Source organism: Jaculus jaculus, chromosome 13 (assembly GCF_020740685.1).
Source record: "Jaculus jaculus isolate mJacJac1 chromosome 13, mJacJac1.mat.Y.cur, whole genome shotgun sequence".
NCBI classification, from domain to species: domain Eukaryota; kingdom Metazoa; phylum Chordata; class Mammalia; order Rodentia; family Dipodidae; genus Jaculus; species Jaculus jaculus.
The window spans coordinates 38,480,972-38,502,265 of record NC_059114.1 but is presented as its reverse complement, the minus strand read 5'-3'; the positions used below and the strand labels follow the sequence as shown (position 1 = coordinate 38,502,265).

The 21,294-nt window shown below is 43.4% G+C and overlaps 1 protein-coding gene across 1 annotated transcript in view; it reads left to right on the top strand.

Moving 5' to 3' along the window:
- Nucleotides 1-21,294, top strand: part of Sh3rf2 (SH3 domain containing ring finger 2) — a 117,626-nt gene that overhangs the window by 83,426 nt on the left and 12,906 nt on the right. The window contains exons 5-6 of the mRNA XM_045132135.1: nt 19,069-19,160; nt 21,030-21,200. Coding sequence (XP_044988070.1) covers nt 19,069-19,160; nt 21,030-21,200 — 263 coding nt within the window. The remainder of the gene's footprint in view (nt 1-19,068; nt 19,161-21,029; nt 21,201-21,294) is intronic.

The following is a 21,294-nucleotide window of genomic DNA, read 5'->3' as shown; positions in this document are numbered from 1 at the left end:
CGGCCCCCCCCCCCCCCCCCCCCCCCCCCGCGGCCCCAGGGCTGGCCTGCGCAACCACGCCGGCTGAGGATGCCGCTCCGCTCCTCCAGACGGCGAGCTGTTGGAGCCTGCCCTGGAGCGCAAGTGCTTCCTAAAGCCCCTCCGTTTCCGTGGTAGGCAGCGGCAATTCCGAGAGTCGGGAAGGAAAGTGATTGTAGCTTGTGTCCAGAGGCCCACAGGGATAATTTCAGTTGCTGACTTCAGAACCTCAGCTGTAATCCCATGTGAAGCCTTGTAAGGAAAGCCAAAAATGGAAGCAAGAGAAAAAACTTTGAATAAAGGGGATCAGGATGTAAACTGACACAGGGCCTCCGACTGGTCTGCCATTTTCTATTTACACCACTAGCTTTTCCTTCTTTAAAATTTACTTTTATTTTTGGCAATTTCATACGCGTATATAATGTTTTTGATCATTTTCACCTCCCATTTCCCTCTTATCCCTTTCCACTCCCACTTATCTTCTTTCTAACTAAAATTTCCTTCCTACTTTCATGTGTGTGTGTGTTTTTTTAGGCAAGCCCAACAGACTGCCTTTTTTAAAATGCAATTTAAAAAAATGGATGGAGATGGAGAGGGGGAGAAAGAGAGAGAGAGAGAGAGAGAGAGAGAGAGAGAGAGAGAGAGAAAGGAGGGAGGGAGGGAGGGAGGAAGGGAGGAAGGGAGGAAGGGAGGAAGGGAGGAAGGGAGGAAGGGAGGAAGGGAAGAGAGAGAGAGAAAACCAGAATGCCAGGGCCTCCAGCCACTGAACTCCAGACACATGCACCACCTAGTGAGCATTTTCAACCTTGGTGCTTGCATCACCTTGTGTGTCTGGTTTACATGGGACCTGGAGAGTCAAGCATGGATCCTTAGGCTTCACAGGCAAGAGCCTTAACCACTAAGCCATCTCTCCAGCCCTCGTGTCTTTTTTATGTGACCATCTGAATTAAATTAGGCTTGCTTACTTGAGCATGGGCTGGAGCATGAATGGTGGTTCTGCTACTGAAGAACATGACTCCTCATTCCCCAGTGACCATTAACTAACTGCCAATAACCACTCAAGAAAGAGCGGGGCCTTTTCAGTGCTTCCCCCATCCACAATTGACTGGGTTTCTTTTGTTTTTTCATGTTGTTGTTTTTGTGTTTTGGTTTAGTTTTGGTTTTGATTTTTTGAGGTGAGGCCTCATTCTAGCTCATACTGACTTGGAATTCATTATGTAGTCTCAGGGTGGCCTCAGACTCCTCCTACCTCTGCCTCCTGAGTGCTGCGATTAAAGGCATGTGCCACCACATCCAGCTATGTCCCCTCTTCCACATTGTTCCCTGAGCTTTAGAGGGGCAGCAATGTAGATGATCCAATCACTAGCCTTTTTTAAAATATTTTATTCTTATTTATTTATTTATTTATTTTACAGAGAAAGAGGGAGAGTGAGAATGGATGCCCCAGGGCCTTCAGCCACTGCAAAGGAACTCCAGATGTGTGCACCTCCTTGTGCATCTGGCTAATGTGGGTCGTGGGGAATCAAGCCTGGGCCCCTTGGCTTTTAAGGCAAATGCCTTAACTGCTAAGCCATCTCTCCAGCCCCCCAATAACTTTTTTTAATGGACTCTCTTCTCACCTGGTGAGTTCCCTGAGCCAACAGAAGGCCTGTTTTCCAAAACTCCTCACAGATTGTCAGTAGATAGGTTAATAAAGAGATTGTTAGGGGTACCCAACATCAAGCTGAGAACCAGTACACAGTGCAATAAACAAGGCAGACAAAATCACAGCACTTAGGGAAACCTCTATGCTAGCAGGGAAAACACATGCTAAACAAAGTATTTTAAAAATTACTTGGTTGCAAGATCATAAATACAAAAATGCTGAAATGGTTGAGGATGAAAAATGAAGATAATGTGGGATGAAGGGCTCACCTAGTCAGGGAGGTGAGGAGGCTGCCTAGAAAAAGCAGTCTTGGGCTAGAGAGATGACTTAGCAGTTAAGGTGCTTGCCTGAAAAGTCAAAAGGATCCAGGTTCAATTCCCCAGGACTCACATAAGCCAGATGCATAAGATGGTGCATGAATCTCTCTCTCTCTCTCTCTCACACACACACACATACACACACACACACACACACACACACACACACACATATACACACAAATAAATAAATAAATAAATAAACAAACAAACAAACAATAATTTAAAAAAAAACTTTCTTCATGTGGTGGCCTGGAGGTTAATAGCAGTCGCCCTGGTGAGGAAAGGAGGCAAGCTGGGGTCCTGCCACTGTTCTTACCCCAACAGCCCAGTCTTTTTGCTTGGCATCTTGCCAAGCAGGGCCAGGCTTCCTGATGCATGGTGACTCCTGTGCCCTTGCATCCCCCGCCCTGCCCTGGCCCCCCTGAGGTCCTCTGGAGAGCATCTTCTGGTTTCTGGTGACTAAAGCAGGTTCAGTAATTACCCTTGCTTTTGCTTCCTTGATTCAGCATTTCTCCAAGAGGTTACAGTTTACATCATCACTTCTCCCAATTAATCCTGGCAGGGGAATGACGGAGGAGGCCCAGCTCTGCCTGGGTGAAAGAGGAAGTGGCCCAACCTGCACCTCATGGTTTTAACAAGAACACTTTAGCTCTGAGGGTCAGGAACCAGGGTCACTGGCGTCCACAGTGAACTGAAACACACACACCCTCTCTCCCACAAGAAGTGCAACAGAAAGGAAAAACACTAGAAGCAAAATAAAATAGAGGGCAAAAGAAGAGCCACTAACAGGGTAGTCATTGGGGACTCAAGCTGCTTGCATGTGCAAGGTGTGTGGCACACACCGGTGTGAGTTTCCAAGCCTCCTCAGCTAGAAGATCTGCTTGCTCATGCCCACTACTCAGTGTGGGTGCTACTACTTTGAGAACAGAAAGAACAGGGACAGGAAGGCAAAGAACACCCCACGTGACAGGCTCAACTCAAGCACGTGGCTGTGCCCTGGTCCCTTTCCCCATCACCTTTGACTCTACATGAGCTGATGACATGGAACTCATGCTGCCTTTTAGCTTCTGTTCACAAGCATGGCAGCCAGCCATTCACTCAGTTACAAATCACCGAGTCCTGGTTACACACCAGGCTTGGGTGTGCACTCAGAAAACAAACACTGAACAGGCTTGAGCCAGGTGCGCACTGGATCACACAGAGCCGCGAGTTCAATCATTTACCTGCCATCAGCCTCAAGAGCAGAACACTTATTAGGGAATGCCTAGCCTTCAGTTTCAGCCTTATTCCCTAAACCTGCGTGTAGGCCCTCACCTACAGAAAGCAGCTGGCAGGGGAAGAACTCCCCACCCCAAACTATTGCCACTGTTGATGCCTGGAAAGCATCCATGGTTCATTCCTTTCATTGACAACTATAGCAGCCTGCTTTCTGGTTTGGAATGGAGAAACAAAAAGTAAGAGAACACTACTCCATGATAGGTAAAAATTATATGAGATTCCATTTTCAGAGTTCAAAATTAACAATTATTGGCACACCGCCAGGCTGTTCTTTGTTGTTTGGCTAACTTCACACCACACTGGCAGTGTTGGCTATTGTGACAGAAACTTGATGCTTTACAGGAAAATGTTTGGTCATTCCTGGGCTAAAACACTTCCCTCTTTTATTTTATAATGCTTTGGAAGAACATGTGTCTGGTTACTTTCAGTCTGCACAGAGGAAGGAACACTGGGTGTCCTCCCCAAGTGACCTGGGGTTGCAGTAACCTCTTCCTCCCTGTTTTGTTTACACAAGTACTGTCATATTGCCCTTAGCTCCTCACGGATGAGGTGCCCCTCACTGTTCCAAGATTAAGTCCATCCAGTTGAACATGGCATAAAGAGAGAAATAGTAAATGTTAGTTGAATATGTAAGTCTACATAGCTGTGTTATGGATATGACTTATTAAACCTCAGCAAGAGACAGAATAAATGCTTAATTGATGGGGAGATTGAATAAGAAAAATCTGAATGAGAGAGCTGGCAAGATTTCCCAGTGGTTAAGGCAATTGCTTGCAAAGCTTAAGGACCCAGGTTTGATTGCCCAGTACCCACTCTCTCTAGTAAATAAGTAATTTTTTAAATGTGAATGACCACATAAATAAGGGAATTCTTCTAAGGATGAGGAATGGAATAAAGAAATAAGTGAATGAAGGAGGGAGGGACCACTCGGGTAGATGAGTGACAAGTGAATACAGAATACAGGCGCGGGGGGGGGGGGGGGGGGCATACAAGTCCAAAGTGTGTCAATGCCCCACTGAGCTGATTTCATCACTTTGTCTTGCTTGCTCATGCCCTACCAGCCCTAGGGATTTTGAGCTTAATCAATACCCTCCCTTGATGAGGGTGTGATCATGCTTTAATGTCTGGGCTCTGTCAGGACAAAATCACCTGTAACCCTGAGTATAAGGCCAGGCAGCCATGCTTCCAAAACCAGGCATCCATAAATAGGAAAAATCCCCACTGATGCATCCCAACCCCAATCTCTCCCATGTGCTATAGCTAAATGGGACATATCCCCACAAGCTGAAGGCCCCATAAAAGCACACATTCCAGGTGCAAGGGAGAGGCAATATGTTAGTTGCAGATGAGTTTCATAGCTAAGGTCATTCTAGCCAGATAGGAAGGCTTGCAGCCATCTATAACATGTCTCCCTGTTATTCAAACTCTAGCTGCTTTATTATAGAATACACTTCAGTTTATTTAATCTGCTTTCCTGCTTGTTTTGTGCCTGCTATCTAGAATATATGCTCCGTGGTGCACACACATACATCAAAAGCTCTAGGATATTTGTTGGAAATAAGTCAACCTTGTCTGGAAAGCAAAGCAATGGCTCAGCCTGGCTACCAGCTCATGGTACCCCTCCCAGCAGTGGGCCTGATCTGCTTGTTTTCAAATCCTACCAGTTACCTTCAATATGCCTCTTCAAAGCTTAGGATTAAGTCATATGACCAAGAAGGCCACTTCTAGTTCTCCTATACTGGGATTATAAAGTCTGGGGCTTTTGGTTTTTCAAGATTCATACAGTTAATACAAACCAGAGGTTGCTTGGCCACAACTTTTAGACGTATTTGGCTGTTACATATGGGATGACCATTTAACCTGGTCTGTATGATCTAAGGGAAAGGGGAACTAGGTATGGTAACATCTGTTTTGGCTAATGGCCATCTGAGCATTGTGTGTGAACCAACCCAAATTCTGTCACTGCTTTTCCTTGGCCTCTGCTCAGAGCCAAGCCCAGCCCAACACCCTGTTGCCTACGCCTGTGAAAAACTACAGCATGTATGCATAAAACCTCCAAGAGATGAATTGTTGGGAAATTCTCAGATGTCTTTTCAGGGCTCCAGAAATTGGGCAAACCCAAACATAGAACAAAGGGCTACAGAGGCTATCTGTTGCCTGAGGTTCCTGCCCTCCTCTGAGAACCTTCCAGGCCGATGCCAGCATGCTTGGTCCTGCCTCCAAAACCTACTCACCACATACTGTAGGTGGGGTGAAGAGCCCTGACTCCATATAGATGCAGGCTTGGATCCCAGTCCTGCTGACCACTCGGATCTGTGGCCCTGGGAAAATTATTGTAATACATGTTAGCCTTGACAGTCTTGTGGGTAAATTAGAATGATGGGGATAATAACAACTCTTATACCTTTGGTTTGTGATGCATACTACATGAGAAAATAAAGTGTTTGGTACTGTGTGGCCCCCACCAAGCATTCCGTGAACATGAGCTATTATAGTGGTCATGGCTGTATGTATCTATATTTTTGTTCTTCCAAGTTTATCTCAGTGAGATCACACATCTCAAAAAAAGCAGACTTTGTGTTCTCTACAAACCCTTATCATTGTCAGATTGCCTCACCTAGAACCCAGACACTCAGAACACTTGTTAAGTGGAGGAAGCCAGACATTCCCATCCTGTGAGAGTAGTAATACTAACACTGATTGGTTACCTCATATGGGCCAGGTGTGATAGAAAATATCTTGTTCTGATCAAATCCTCACAAGAATCTCAGGAAGTACTTTCACAGCTGGAGAAACTGAAGCTCAAGAGAATTAACCCTCAGCCTCAATAGCCAATAAGTTCAGTGCCATAACCGAAACCTAAGTCAGACAGCCCAAAAGTCATACTCAGGGCTGCATAGTGGCTCAAGAAGCTGCAAAAGCCCACCTGGTCAGTGGCTGTCCTCATATGGCTCTTCTTTTTTAAAAAGTTATTTTTTATTGACAACTTCCATAACTATAGACAATGACCAATGGTAATTCTCTTCCTCCCCCCACTTTCCCCTGTGAGACTCCATGCTTCATCATATCCCCTCCCACTCTCAATCAGTCTCTCTTTTATTTTGATGTCATGATCTTTTCCTCCTATTATGATGGTCTTGTGTAGGTAGTGTCAGGCACTGTGAGGTCATGGATATCCATCATCTGGCTCTTCTTTTTTTATTTTTTTATATTTTATTTTTATTTATTTATTTGACAGAGAAAGAGGGAGGGAGAGAGAGAGAATGGTAGTGTCAGGGCCTCCAGCCACTGCAGACAAACTCTAGACAAGTGTGCCCCCTTGTGCATCTTGCTAACATGGGTCCATGGGAATTGAACCTGGGCCTTTTGACTTTGCAGGCAAACGCCTTAACCACTAAGCCATCCCTCCAGTCCATGGCTCTTCTTAAGGAAGATAATTGGGACTGTGAAGCTATGAAAGGACTTGAATTGACAGTACAGGAGTCTTATTGCTGGAGCTTTGAAGACTGATATTTTAGGTCATTTATTTTTTTAAAAAGTTGACAAAATTAGATACCTCTGGACTCCCTTTAGAACAATGTAACCATTAAAGAAATTGAACGAAGCCAACTATGAAGCCACGTGCCTGCGACCCAAGCACTTTGGAGGCTAAAGCAGGAAGATCTTGAGTTTAAAGCCAGCCTGGACTACAGAGTGAGACTCTATCAGAGAGAAAAAGAAAGAAAAAGGGGAGAGAAAGAAATAGGGCACAGGGGAAGGGAAGGGAGGAGAAGAACAGGGAAGAAAGAAGCAAGGAAGGAAGGGAGGGAAAGGGGAAGACAGGACGGGAAAGCAGAAGGAAAAGGAGAAGGGGGGAAGGGAGGAAACTGAAATCAATGTTCACATAAATAGAACCTCATACACAGATTTTCACATAAATTCTTGAACAATTTTGAGGAAGATAATTCAGCTTTTGTATAAATGCTTTCAACGATTGACGGAAAAAAATCCCCATTTATTTCACAAAGGTTATTCTTTAGCTATATTTAAGAAAAATAAGAAAAGACAATATAAGAGAGGAAAAGCACAGCTCTTCTTCTCTCATGAACACAGTTACAAAAATCCTGAATGTGTACTAGGAAAGCAAACCCACATATGGAACACATCAAAATCAAGTTAGCTTCTTTCAAGGCTGAAAGGCTGGTTTAACATTGGCAAAATAGTTCTACTAATTTATCGTGTTAACATACTAACTTAGGCAAAACCATGTGACATTTTAAATAGCATATGGAAAAGTACACATAGAAAATTAGTATACAGAAACATGTTTGATAAAATTCTATATCTATTCATTATATACTTTTAAAATATTTTTTATATACAAAAGACAGAGAAAGAGAGTCTGGGTATACCAGGGCCTCTTGCCACTGGAAATGAATTCCAGATGCATGCACCATTTTATGCATCTGACTTTATGTGGGTACTGGAGCAAGCAAGTACCATTAACCACTGAGCAATCTCTCCAGCTAGCCCCTCATTACATATTTTTTTGTTCATTTTTTATTAATTTATTTGAGAGTGACAGAGAGAGAGAGAAAGAGACAGAGAGAGAGAGATTGAGAAAGGGCGGGCCAGGGCCTCCAGCCACTGCAAACGAACTCCAGAAGCGTGCGCCCCCTTGTGCATCTGGCTAACGTGGGTCCTGGGGAACCGGGGTCCTTAGGCTTCACAGGCAAGCGCTTACTAAGCCATCTCTCTAGCCCCCCTCATTACATATTTTAAAAAATGCCTCTTGGGTAGGACTCCATACCACATGCTCCCTCCAGACACAAAATGGCCTGGATATCCATGGCCTAACAGTGCCTGACACTACTTATACAAGACCATCATAAGAGGAGGAAAAGATCATGACATCAAATTAAAAGAGAGACTGATTGAGCTGGGGAGGGGATATGATGGAGAGTGGAGCTTCAAAGGGGTAAGTGGAGGGGAGGGTATTACCATGGGGTATTTTTTATAATCATCGAAGTTGTTAATAAATAAATAAAAATGCCAAGCTAAGAATAAAAGAAGCTTCCTTTAACATGATTTATGCACTCTAAAATCGATAGCAAGCACCCTATCCCTTTAAGATTAGAAGAGAAACCCTGTGGTGTTTCTGCTAAACACTATCTCAGAGGGCCTGGTCAGCAGTGTGACGCAAGAAGAAGTAAGTGGTTAAACAGTTGAAAGGAAGAAGCATAATTGTTATTATTTGAGGATTGTATTATTGTCTACAAGGAGAACTCAAAAGAGTTCTGATAAATATAGAGTCTGAGCTTAACAAGGTCACTGGATAAAAATCAATATGAAAAATAAAATGCATTTATGTATCCAAAGACAGATCTTTTTGTTGTTTTTTTGAGACAGGTAGCTGACTGGCCTGAAACTGATTATATATTCCAGGCTGCCCTCAAACTTGTGAAAATCCTCCTGCCTCAGCCTCCTAAGTGCTGGGGTTACAGGTATGAACCACCACACCTGGCTTTGAAAGGTAATTTGTTTTTGAGATGGGGTTTCATGTATCTGAGTCTGGCCTTAAACTCAGTATGTAGATGACAATGGTCTTGAATTTCTGATCCTCTTGCCTCCACCTCCTGAGTGCAGAGATTACAGGCATGTACCACTGCACCTATTTTTAGGTGGAACTGGGGATTGAGCCCAAAGCCTTGTGCATGTGTGTGTGATAGGCAGACACTCTATATCCCTAGTCCTTGAAAGATAACTTGTTTAAAGATATCATTTTCAGAAACAGTCAAAAAATTTAAGCCCTAGGAATAAACCTAATTAGGACATATAAGACTTTTATCAAGAAAATTTGTAAAACTTTATTGACAGGCATTTTAAATTTTTTCTGATTTATTTTTATTTATTAGAGACAGAGGAGGGGGGAGAGAGAATGGGCATTCCAGGGCCTCTAGCCACTGTAAATGAACTCCAGACACATGCACTACCGTGTACACCTGGCTTATGTGGGACCTGGATAACTGAACCTGGATCCTTAGGCTTGGCAGGCAAGTGCCTTAAGTGATAAGCCATCTCTCCAGCCCTTGACAGGCATTTTAAAAGACAATAAGTGGAGAGTAATGCCATGCTTTTGGAATAAGAAAACTCAATATCGCTTTACTTAAAAAAAAAAAAAAAAGACAATAGGATCTCACCCAGGGTGGTGGCACATATCTTCTATCATAGAGCTCAACTAAGGTAGGAATCTGAAGCAGACGAATCACCCCAAATTCAAGGCTAACTTAATCTACATAGTTGTATGTAGTCCTAGGTTAGTTAGAGCTACACAGCAAGACTGTGTCAAGAGGGAAGGGAGGCACTGCTAAGGCTGACAGCCAGCTCCAGGGGAACTGCAACAGACACTGTGGTCAATCAAAACACAATAAATCAGAACTCCAGAGGCTACAGAGGACTCAACACTAAACGAGACAGCCCACAGACCCACCAAGGCTCAGGGACCATTGCAGAAGAGGCAGAGAGAATGTAAAAGCTTCAAGGGGGGTAGAAATATCCTGAGGCACAGCACTACCCCACACACACACATTCACAGACTAAGACCTTAATTACCACCAGTGATCACTAACAACCCCACTGGGGAGAGCCCTCAAAGTATGATGGGGAGAAGGGATATAAGACTACAGCTTTGGTTAAATAAACAAATAAAATTTTAAATAAATAAATAAGTCACTGAACCAGAATTTAAAAAAAAAAAAAAGGAGGGAGGGAGGGAGAAAGGAAGGAAAATAGGCCCAAGGTGGCCTCCAACTCATGATCCTCCTAAATCAGACTCCTGAGTGCTGGATTATAAGTGTGCTCTACCACACCCAGTTTTGGGTTTGTTTTTTTTTTTTTTTTTTTTTTTCTTTTCCTAAGGTAGGGTCTCACTCTAGCCCAGGCTGACCTGGGATTCACTATGGAGTCTCAAGGTGGCCTCAAACTCACAGCGATCCTCCTACCTGTGCCTCCCGAGTACTGGGATTAAAGTGTGCTGCCATGCCCAGCTCACACACTCACACCCAGTTTTAAAAAAATTTTTTGTTGCTTTTTCAAGGCAGGGTCTCACTCGAGCCCACACTGATCTGGAACTCACTCTGTAGTTCCAGATGAGCTCAAACTCATGGCAATACTCCTAGGTCAGCCTCCTGAATGCTGGGACTAAAGGTATTTGCCTGGCTCAGTTTTCAGTATCTTAAAGTTATGAATTATCTTCCAAATTCATCCACAACTTCAAACCCTGGGAGTTGGCTTTCTTTCTTGGAACTCAAAAAGTGCCCGAAAGTTCAAATGGAGGAAGAAGAAACTCAAGGCCAAGATGTTGTTAATGAAGGAGGTATAATTTTGCTGGGTTGAAGCATGAGACCTGCCTAATAAGATAACAATTTTATTTTAGACCCATAGCAATTGAGAGTGTGGACTTAGACTAGAACTTCTGTTCGCCAGTGGAACATCTTGGAGGACTTAGAATAGGCACGGCATGGAGACTTGGTTTATGGCAGAACAGTTCTGCAGATCAGAAAGGAAGGGGAGGCCCTCAGTGCCATTCTCTGTCTGCCTCTTTCTCTCTCCTTCTCTCTCAAATAAATAAATAATTTTTTAAAATCTTATTCAAGATTTTTCAAAAGTATAATCCATAGGGAATATATTATAAACTTGACTGCATTAAGAACAAGAACTTCATTTCATTAAAAGATACTATGGAGCAAAAAAAAAAAAAAATATGAGCTACAAAGAATTCATATCCAAAGTACTAGAATTAGAATTCTACAACTTAATAAGAAAATAATAACCTCAGAGAGTTGAAGAAACAAAGGATATGAATAGACATTTTGTAAAAAAAAAAAAAAAAAGGTTCAAAAACATCTGAGAAAAGGAAAAAGAAAAAATAACTCATGTACATTCGTACACAGAGAAATGAATTTAAAACCACACTGAGATAGCATTTCACACCCACCAGAGAAGCGGATGCTAAAAGGCTAGGCATGATTGCATATGGCAAGGCAGTGAGATAATGGGACTTGTCATATGTTTCTGGTGCACATGTAACTAGTTACAACCACATCGGGAAACAATTCGATATTATCTAATAAAACTGAACAGGCTCATACCCTATGGCCCATCAATTCCACTCCTAGGTGAAGATCTTGAAGAAACTTTTGTGCATGGGCATAGGGGACATGTACAAGAATGTTATAGCCATATTGTTCATACTAGCCCCAAACTAAAACCACTCAAATGACACATAAATGACAGAACGGTTATGTAGTGGTGTAGTTATGCCATGAAATGCAAGACAGCTGTAAAAAGCAGCCACAAGTACACAGAAGTCTTGCTGTTCAATGTAAACTGTGAGCGGCAGAATATAAACATTGTGAATTCACTCATACAAAGTTCAAAGCAGGCAGAACTAAATACGTTTAAGGATGTATGATAGAGTGGGAAAAACCTACACAGAAAAGCACTGGATTAATGGCCACAAATGTTAGCATTGTGGTGACCTCTAAAAGGAGGGAAGAGGTTGGCTTATTGAGGAAAATACATAGAGCCTCTAAGCACAGTATTCAGTTCCTCTCTTCCATCTGTTTCTTCAGTTGGCTGCTATGTACATGGGTATGTTTTATTGTTAAGTGACATGTAGAATTACATGCACTTATTGTGCAGGTAACATATTCGTAATTTGGGGAGTTTTGAGGTAGGGTTTCCCTGTAGCCCAGGCTGACCTGGAATTCACTCTTTAGTCCCAGGCTATCCTCAAACTCATATCAATCCTCCTACCTCTGCCCCTTGAATGCTGAGACTAAAAGCATGTACCACCAGGCCTGGATGCAATGTGTTTATAATGATTAATAAATGGAAGAAACAGACAGAAGGAAGGATGTAATGAGTGGTAGAGCAATGATAAAGGGTGACAAACACAGCAAGGCCAAGTCTGAGTGAAGGAGGAGGCTGCATGGCTGAAGTGAGGAAAAAAGGGGCAAGTGGAAGAAGAGAGGAGGCTGGTAGAGAAAGCAAGAGAACATTCTAAGCTCCATTGGCCACTTGGAAACCAAGTTCAGTAATGTCAAAATGTTATGCAACATAAGCCCTGCTGACCTAGCCATGTGCTTTAAAATTCGGGGTCTCTATGGTAGAACTAAAAGGACTGACAAGTGAGTTGTCTTTCACAGACTATCTTTACTATGAGGACAAATGAAAAGTTCTAGGTGGCTACTCTGCCCATCAAGAACAGTGAGGGTTTATATACTGGGCTGGCTCAAAGACAGGTGAAACAAACTAAAATGTCATGTTCCACATGCACTCAGGTCTATTCCATTCTATAGCATAAGAAATGCGTGACAGGGACATCTCCACACATACCATCAAGAGAAAGCTGAACTTGGCTGGGTGATTTTCTTGGGAAACACACACATGACTCCTTCAGCCACACTGAGATTTGGAACTGTTGACTTAGTGATCTTTAGAAAGGGCCCTGAGCCTAGGGTCTTTGCTTCTGACGTCAACTTGGCCACACATTTGCTTGCTATCCCAGGAAATAATGAAATCTCAGTTTTCCCACCTATGAAAATGAAGACAGTACTAAAGGTTACTTTCTACAAATTAGCATGAGTGTCATAGCGTGTGACAGTAAAACAGCCTGTGGAGTTAGGGCAAGCCTCTCCCGGCCACCCCCAGGACATCTTGAATTTTCCTTACTCCAACATGCACACAGCTCATGCAACTACAGACTCAACTGCCTTCCTGATATATTTACTCTGAGTTCCAAATTGGTGTGAGTCCTGTGTGTAGTTTTTATTGCAACAACCACAGTGCCTACCACCCAAGAAGGCCTGCACATTGCAGTTCCTGAATATAGCTCTTAAGTCTGTCTTAATCTAAAGAAGAAAGTGAGTTTTTAACTTTAAGAAGTCAAATAGCCAACTCCAAATTTTCCCTAGTGGTGAGCACAAAAAAAAAAAGAAAAGAAAAGAAAAGAAAAAAAAACCTACCACAAACCTGTCTCAAATAAAGCCCTTCTCCCAGTAGTGAGTGGAGGTTGTGCAGGTCCCAAACCCTTGTTAGCTCCTGGAAATACCAAGTGCAGAACCATGACCAGCTCCACAGCAGTTTGCACTCCGTTGGAGAAGAGCCCCAGAGGAAACAGCTCAGCGCCACAGATGAGTAGGGTGGGCCAGCAGATTTAGATCTGGGGAAGCGGAGGAGGAGTTTTGCTAGAAAAGCAAGGTTGCCACGGACATTTGTCCCCACTTCCCACATTCTTTAAAAGATATATATTTTTAGGGGCAGGAGCGATGGCTTAGCAGTTAAGTCATTTCCCTTCAAAGCCAAAGGACCCAGGTTCTATTCCCCAGGACCCATGTACGCCAGATGCACAAGGTGGTACATGCATCTGGAGTTCGTTTGAAGTGGCTGGAGGCCCTGGTGTGCCCATTCTCTTTCTCAAATAAATAAATAAAAATAAATTTAAAATATTTTTATTTATTTATTTGAAATAAAGAAAGGAAGAGAGAGAAAACATGGGTGCACCAGGGCCTCTGCCCCTGCAAATGCATTCCAGACATATGTTCCACTTTGTACAACTAGATTTATGTGGGTGCTGAGAAATAGATCCTGGGCCATAAGTTTTGGAAGCAAGTGCCTTTAACCGCTGAGCTATCTCTCCAGCCCCCAGCCCCCACATTCCTGAGTCCTTTTTTCAGTCCAAAACAATATGGGGCCATTCAAAATAAGTGTCTGATCTATCCTATTTCCACTTCACACAGCAACTAATCTCTTACAGATAAAGTTGTATTTATTGATCTCTGACAGTATACCAACCTTTCTAAATAATCTATGTGACATGCATGTGTGTATGTGTATTTATATGTAGATAGGCACATGTTTGCAGGTACACATGCATGTGTGTGTGTGTGCGCCTGACTGTGCATGTGCCACAACTGGCATTTTACATGGGTACTAGGGATTGAACGCAGATCATCATGCTTATGAAGCAAACACTTTACCAACTGAGCCATCTCCCCAGCCATTCTGCTAAATCATTTCCATGGATTATTTTGTTGGATTCTTTTAACTCCAAGTGGAACACCATTATTTGCCCCCATTTTACAGAATTGGAGGACCTCTATAGAGTCCCATCACTTGCCCTCTTGGTAATTGGTTGAGCCGCATGCCAGTCACTATCAACACTACCCCTAGAGACCGCAGAGATGTAGCTGCACTCGTTAGGCTCATGGACTGACAGTGAGGGCAGCAGAAGACAGTGGAGAATTTCCAGAACTGTGCCAAGCTCCAGACCCCCTTCCTCCCTTACCTAACAAAGACCTACAAACACCCAGAGCCCACACCTGTGGGCTCTTCTCTGACTGATAATGACTTCTTTTAAGTGAGTCATTTGCTCCAAAGCAGAGGAAAAACAGTGCTTAGATTTCAGCAAAAATGCTTCCTCCACCCCACTCCTACCTAACTCCTCCTGATCTCACTCAGGTGAGAGTCATAGGCCAGCAAGCGCCCACTGCAGGAAGCCCTCACTCCTGGCCTCACAAACCCTGAGACGTGGCCACCTGAGAGCACTCTTGACCCCACATAGAAACCCACTTCACAGGCCCTTCCACTCGGGAATCTGGGCCTCTTGTCCCAGCTCCATCCTTTACTCAGTAAGGCCCTCCATTCTAGCTGTCCTTCTTCCCACCCACTTTCTCTTCACTGCCTTTATCTTTTCCTCTTTTCCTGTCTGCCTGTCATTTGCTCACTCATTTTGGCCTTGCCTTATTGAGCTCTGACCACAGATACCCACTCGTAATCCCTGGCCCCGCACCGGCTGCCCCATCACACCCCTCCCTCACATGTGTCAGGCTCCCCTCTTCCCCAACCAGCTCTAGAACTGGGTTGAATAAAGGTAACACTATGAGAATGTTTTCTTCCAACCAGACAAGGTGCAGTTCTCGTGTTAGTTGTCTTAGCAGGTTTATTCAAGAATAATCACACACAATAAAGTTCAACCATTTTAAACAAACAATTCAAAGATTTTTGGCAAATATATCAAGTATGTCATCATCCTCAAAATCAAGATCTACAACATCTGTGTCACCTCAGAAACTTCTTGAGCCCTTGTGTAATCACTCCTCTCTCCCTGCCCCCGGCCCTTAGAAGTCCTCATTCTGTTTTTGTCACCATAATTCTCAGCCTTTCTTTTACTTTTGAGAATTTCATGTAAATAGCATCATATCATATGTAGAATCTTGGTTCTCTGTGTGGCGCTCAGGACAATATGGTGTCATCCATGTTGCATGTCACCCAGGAGCTTCTCTCTGTGGTTACACCACACTCTATCTATTTACTCACCAGTTGATCAGCATCTGGATTGCTTCTAGTATGGAACTCAAATGAATACAACTGACTTGGACATTTGTATTCAAGTCCTTGTTGTGGATACATGCTTTCACTTCTCTTATGTCAGCACTTGCAAGATTACTGAGCAGTTTAGTAAGTATAGATTAAACTTCATATGAAATAGGCATCCTGGTGTCAGCATATTCACTTGTTATTAGTATATTCACAAATATTATGCAATTATTATTACTACCACAAGTTTGCAACATTTTGCCACTTTAAAAAAAAACTATGGGCTGAAATGTTGCTCAGTGGTAGGTGGAGTGGCTGCCTAGCAACGTCCTGTGCTACAAAGACACTACAAAGAGGGAGAAGAGGAGGGGGAGGAGAAGAAAAGATGAGAGGAGAGAGGAGGAGGAGAGAAAGTAAGAGAGGAAAGGAGAGAGGGGACCACATATGCTTTTTAGCTATCACTTTCATGTTCCTTTCAGCTACTGAAATCCACAAATCTACTTTCTTTCCATGTAAAGTTCTCTATTTGGACTTTTCATAAAGATGGAATCATGTAACATGGGGTCTTCTGTCTGGCTGCTCCATTTCTTACAAGGTTTCAATGCCCCATGTTCTCATGTGTATCAGTACTGTACTAATTTGTTATTATTATTATTGTACAGGGGGACAACATGTCACTGTGTGCATGTGGGGGTCAGTCCTCTCTTTCCTCCTTGAGACAGGGTCTATCTTGTTGTTTTTGCCACTGGAAAGGCCAAACTAGCTGGCCTGCAAGCTTCAAGTTTCTTCTAACTCTGCTTCCCATTGCTGTAGGCACATTGGGATTACAGACACCTGAACCACTTTGCAACTGCCTTTAAGTATGTACTGGGGATTTGACTCCAGTTGGCAGGCTTGTAGAACAAGCATCTTTAACCACTGAACCATTTCCTCAGTCCCAAAATCTTACTAATTTGTGGCTGAATAATATTCCACTGGATGGACATTCTATATTTTATCTGTTCATTAGATTGTGAATAGCTGGTTGGTTCCATCTTTTGGTTGTTATAAATAAAGCTTCTATAAGCATCTTGTACAAGATTTTTAATGATTTATTGACAGCATCCATAAACATAAACTCTATATCATGACCATAATCCCCTCTCTCTACCTTCCTTTTTGTCCCACCCAATCCTACCCCCATGTCCAAGTTTTCATGAAGTTGCTTGCTTTCATTTCTCTTGTACATATACTAGGTATTTCTTTTTTTTTTTTTTTTTTTTTTTTTGAAATAGGGTCTCACTCTACCTCAGGCTGATCTGGAATTCACAATGTACTCTCAGAGTGGCCTTGAACTCTCATCGATCCTCCTAACTCTGCCTCCCAAGTGCTGGGATTAAAGGCATGCGCCACCACACCTGGCTTATACTAGGTATTTCTCTTAGGCATATGCTAGCAATAGACTTAGAAGTCATTAATAATCTTATATTTGATCATTTAAGTAGCTTCTGAGCTACTTTCTAAAATGGTTGCACCAGTTTACACTCCTACCAGTAGCATGTGAGAGTTTCAGTTCCTTTACCTCCTTGCAAACACATGTTAATTTATGACAGGAATGGTTCTCTGACCCTTTAACTAAGTCTTCTAAATGTCATATATATAAATGTATTCACAGGGCTGGAGAGATGGCTTAGCAGTTAAGCGCTTGCCTGTGAAGCCTAAGGACCCCGGTTCGAGGCTTGGTTCCCCAGGTCCCACGTTAGCCAGATGCACATGGGGGGGCGCACGCATCTGGAATTCGTCTGCAGCGGCTGGAAGCCCTGGTGCACCCATTCTCTCTCTCTCTCTGCCTCTTTCTCTGTCTGTCACTCTCAAATAAATAAAAATAAACCCAAAAAATTAAAAATAAATGTATTCACAAATACATTTGCATAATCACTGACAAAAACACAACTACACAGCTGTACTTACCATAGCACTCCTCTGAAGTTAACATACATAACATATGCATACCATGTGTGTGTGTGTGTGTGTGTGAGATCACCCATTCAACTGCACACATATACACTCACATGCAGCATACATGTGTATCAACCTATAGGCTACATGTGTAAATATCACATATACAATAGAGCAATGCACATATGCATATACACAGACACATACATTCAATTGCTATGGGTTCTTAGCAAATGTAATACATTTGCACATGAAACTTACAACATGTAAACTCAGCAGTGCATTCACACATGTGCAAACACAACCACATAAATAACTGTACCCAAGGAAGCATGATTCTAGGAAAGCACTCATGTATAGTTGCCATCACTTATGGGTAGATGCCTAAAAAGTAGATGTGTTCACCCTGGAAACTACACAAAATACCTTTTCATTCATTTATTTATTTTCTAGTACTGGGGATTGACCAAGGTTTTGTGTATGCTAGGCAAGCATGCTACACAGTGAGTTATATCCACAACCTTTATTGTTTTATTTTTTATTTTGAAACAGGATTCTGCCAAGTTACCCAGGCTAGCCTTGAACTCCCTCTGTATCCTATGCAGGCCTTGAATTTGTGATCCTCGTACCTCAAATGCTCAAGTAGCTGCCATTACAAGTCATGGCATTCATTCTTTAAGCTGTGGTACATATTGAGCATAAAAGAAGCAAAAGAATAATGAGCAAGATGTATATGGTCTCTATCCTCATGGAACCTGAAGTGTAGTAGGGAAGACAGTAAACAAGCAATCATCTGACTGAGATGTGACAAGAAGGAAATAAGCAATGTGACATTAGATTACAGGCAAAGTTCTAGAACAGTAGGCTTCTATCATTGCTGTTACCTCATTCATTCTGGAGAAATGAAATAGATTAGGTTCATGTTCTATAAGCTTAGGATGAGTTGTTATAGAGTGTATGTATGGTGTGTGTCAATACTAGCAGCATTCAATGAGAAAGTGGGCTCAAGTCCTGATTTCAAATTTTATTTTGTACTATTTAGATGGCCATTCTTCCTGCTCTGAGTCTATTTCTTATCCAAAAATAGGCATGAGTAAGCTACCTTTAATAAGGGTTAAATTCACTGATGCAGTATACTTTAAACTGGCAAGCACTGTGTTCTGAATCAGTGTTAGCAGGTTTTCAGAGGGAGGAGGGATGGGTGGGGCTGGGCTGGGCAGGGCAGGAACAAGGAGTGGCAGCCCTCTTGGCTGTCAGTTGGACAGCTTGCCATGCTCTATGTCTTCAGGTGGAATGTGGCTCCAGCACACTACCCTGGTAGGTCATAAAATATTCAGCTCCACCTCACTCTGCCCCAAACCACAAACCAAAGAAACCACAGAGTGGGTGGAACTGAGCTTGGCCCTTGGTTTTGAGCTGTGTCAAGCGGCTCTGGGGCAGTTTTGTCTGCCGCAAGCCTAGCCTGTGGCATTCACTACTTCTGCTTGGCTGTCTTTTCTGTCTATGCAGGTCAGCACTTCCCATCCTGCACCTGCCTCCCCAGGACATTCCATGGCCATGGTCAGTCCACCAAGCTCCCAGAAATACCTCCCAGCTAACATGTGAGTAACAAGCCACCCAGAGTCCTGGCAAAGAGGGGTCATCTTTGCCAGCCCTGTGCCATTGAGACTCCCCACACCCAAACCATTTCATCCCAAGAGCCAACCCCCTTCCTTTTCTGCCTCCAGCAATGGAGTGATAAGCACACAAGAGCAGCACACCTCCATGCCACAGCTCATTCCTTTCCAGAAGCAGGAGACTGCAGGAGCAGAAACCATAGCATTGCTGATTGGGTATTGAGCAATTGCCATGGTTTCCCTTCATGGTCAAAAACGTTGAGTCACAAAAGGCAACATAGTGCTGAGAAGAAGAGATGAAGTCTCCAGCACTGAAACATCTCTATCACACCCTCCTAGGCTCAGGGTCCATTGCAGAAGAGGTAGCAGAAAGAATGTAAGAGCCAAAAGAAGGGTATCCCTCCTTACAAAGCAACTGTCCAGACAGAAATTGACCTCAATATCCATGACCTCACAGTGCCTAGCAAGACCCTCATAGTAGGAGAAAAAGATGATGGGATCAAATTAAAAGAAAGACTAAGGGAGAGAGGGAGGGGATATGATGGAAAGCAGAGTTGTGAAGGGGAAAGTGGGGGAGGGGAGGGAAATATGGTTTATTTAACTATAGAAGTTGTCAATAAATAAATAAATACACACACACACACACACAAAACATTGGGTCAAAAGTAGATATTGACTTAAAAGTCAGAAAAAAAAATACAGCATCTTCAGTAAGAAACATACTTGAGAATGCACTACTAAACTTGTTTATAACAACTTCCTGTGTCTCACAGTTCACAGGATTCAAAGGACTTGGTCATGTCTGTGTAGACTGAGGGCTAAAGTCTGGTGAGTCCTGAATCCAGCAAGGCTAAGTAGGTTCACCCTTCAATGCCTTTTGTCAGGCAGCTAGTCTCACTCCCTCGGCCTCAGCTGCACTACTGCCTCACTCCCCTGGCTGCCTGTACAGAGACACTATCTGCCGCCTTCCTATGTGAACTTTAGAATGCGGTGTCTCTGTTCTCTCAAGCCTTGCCAAAAGATAAACCCATTCCCCACACTACAGTCTGTAATTCATTATGTGTTAAAAAAAAAAAAAAACAGTTGCCCCTACCTGTCACTTCCCAATGTACACTTCTTAGCCTACATTCAGCCAATTCCTCAGGCCTTCGGGAAGTGAAGTGAATCCCTCCCGACTTGCAGTCACAGGAGTCCGTCAGAGAAGCTTTGGGACAACCTCTCATTTCTCTAATACTTTTTAGGCAGTAACCATTTTCCTAGGGGCCACACCAAGTAGTACTAAGAGAGCATCCAAGGTGGACCATTCCCACTTCTGTCCCTGATTTCTGCTCTCCAGGTCCCCTTCTCCATAGGAAGTCAGTTCCCCATCATTGCAGTGCTGATGTTGGTCCAAATCAGTGGTTCCAGATGTGCAGGGATCTATGGAGGATGAAGTGGGTGTGAAGGCAATGATGGGTTCCCTCCACTGCTTTTTCAACCAGGTCGTTCTGTATTTATCTGCCTTGACCATTTAGGACACTGTGTGCGTGTGTGTGTGTGTGTGTGTGTGTGTGTGTGTGTGTGTGTGTGTGTATTTATTTGAGAGAAAGACACACAGAGAAAGAGAATGTCCAGCCACTGCAAATGAACTCCAGACTCAGGCACCATCATGTGCATCTGGCTAATGTGAGTACTGGGGGATTTAACCTGGGTCCTTAGGCTTTGTAGGCAAGTGCCTTAACCACTAAATCATCTCTCCAGCCCAAGGTTTCCATTTTCTTAAGGCTCTTGGGGTTGGTCTCGCTCTGCCCTCTGCAGGTTCTGTGCCCTCCACGGGCATGCTCAGCTTCCTTCACCACTTCCCTGTCTCTCCAGGTTTGTAGCCCTGCACTCCTACACCGCCCATGGACCCGATGAGCTGGGCCTGCAGAAGGGAGAAGGCGTCAGGATCCTGGGGAAGCACCAGGATGGTTGGCTGAGGGGCTTCTCCTTGGTCACTGGGAGAGTTGGCATCTTCCCAAGCAATTACGTTGTCCCAGCTTGCAGGTACGTCCCCGCCAATGTTATAAGAATATGCCATTCTAGATCAGGAGCCTTCTGTGAGTTGGACTGATGGTGGGCACAGTGTTCTTTCTCGATG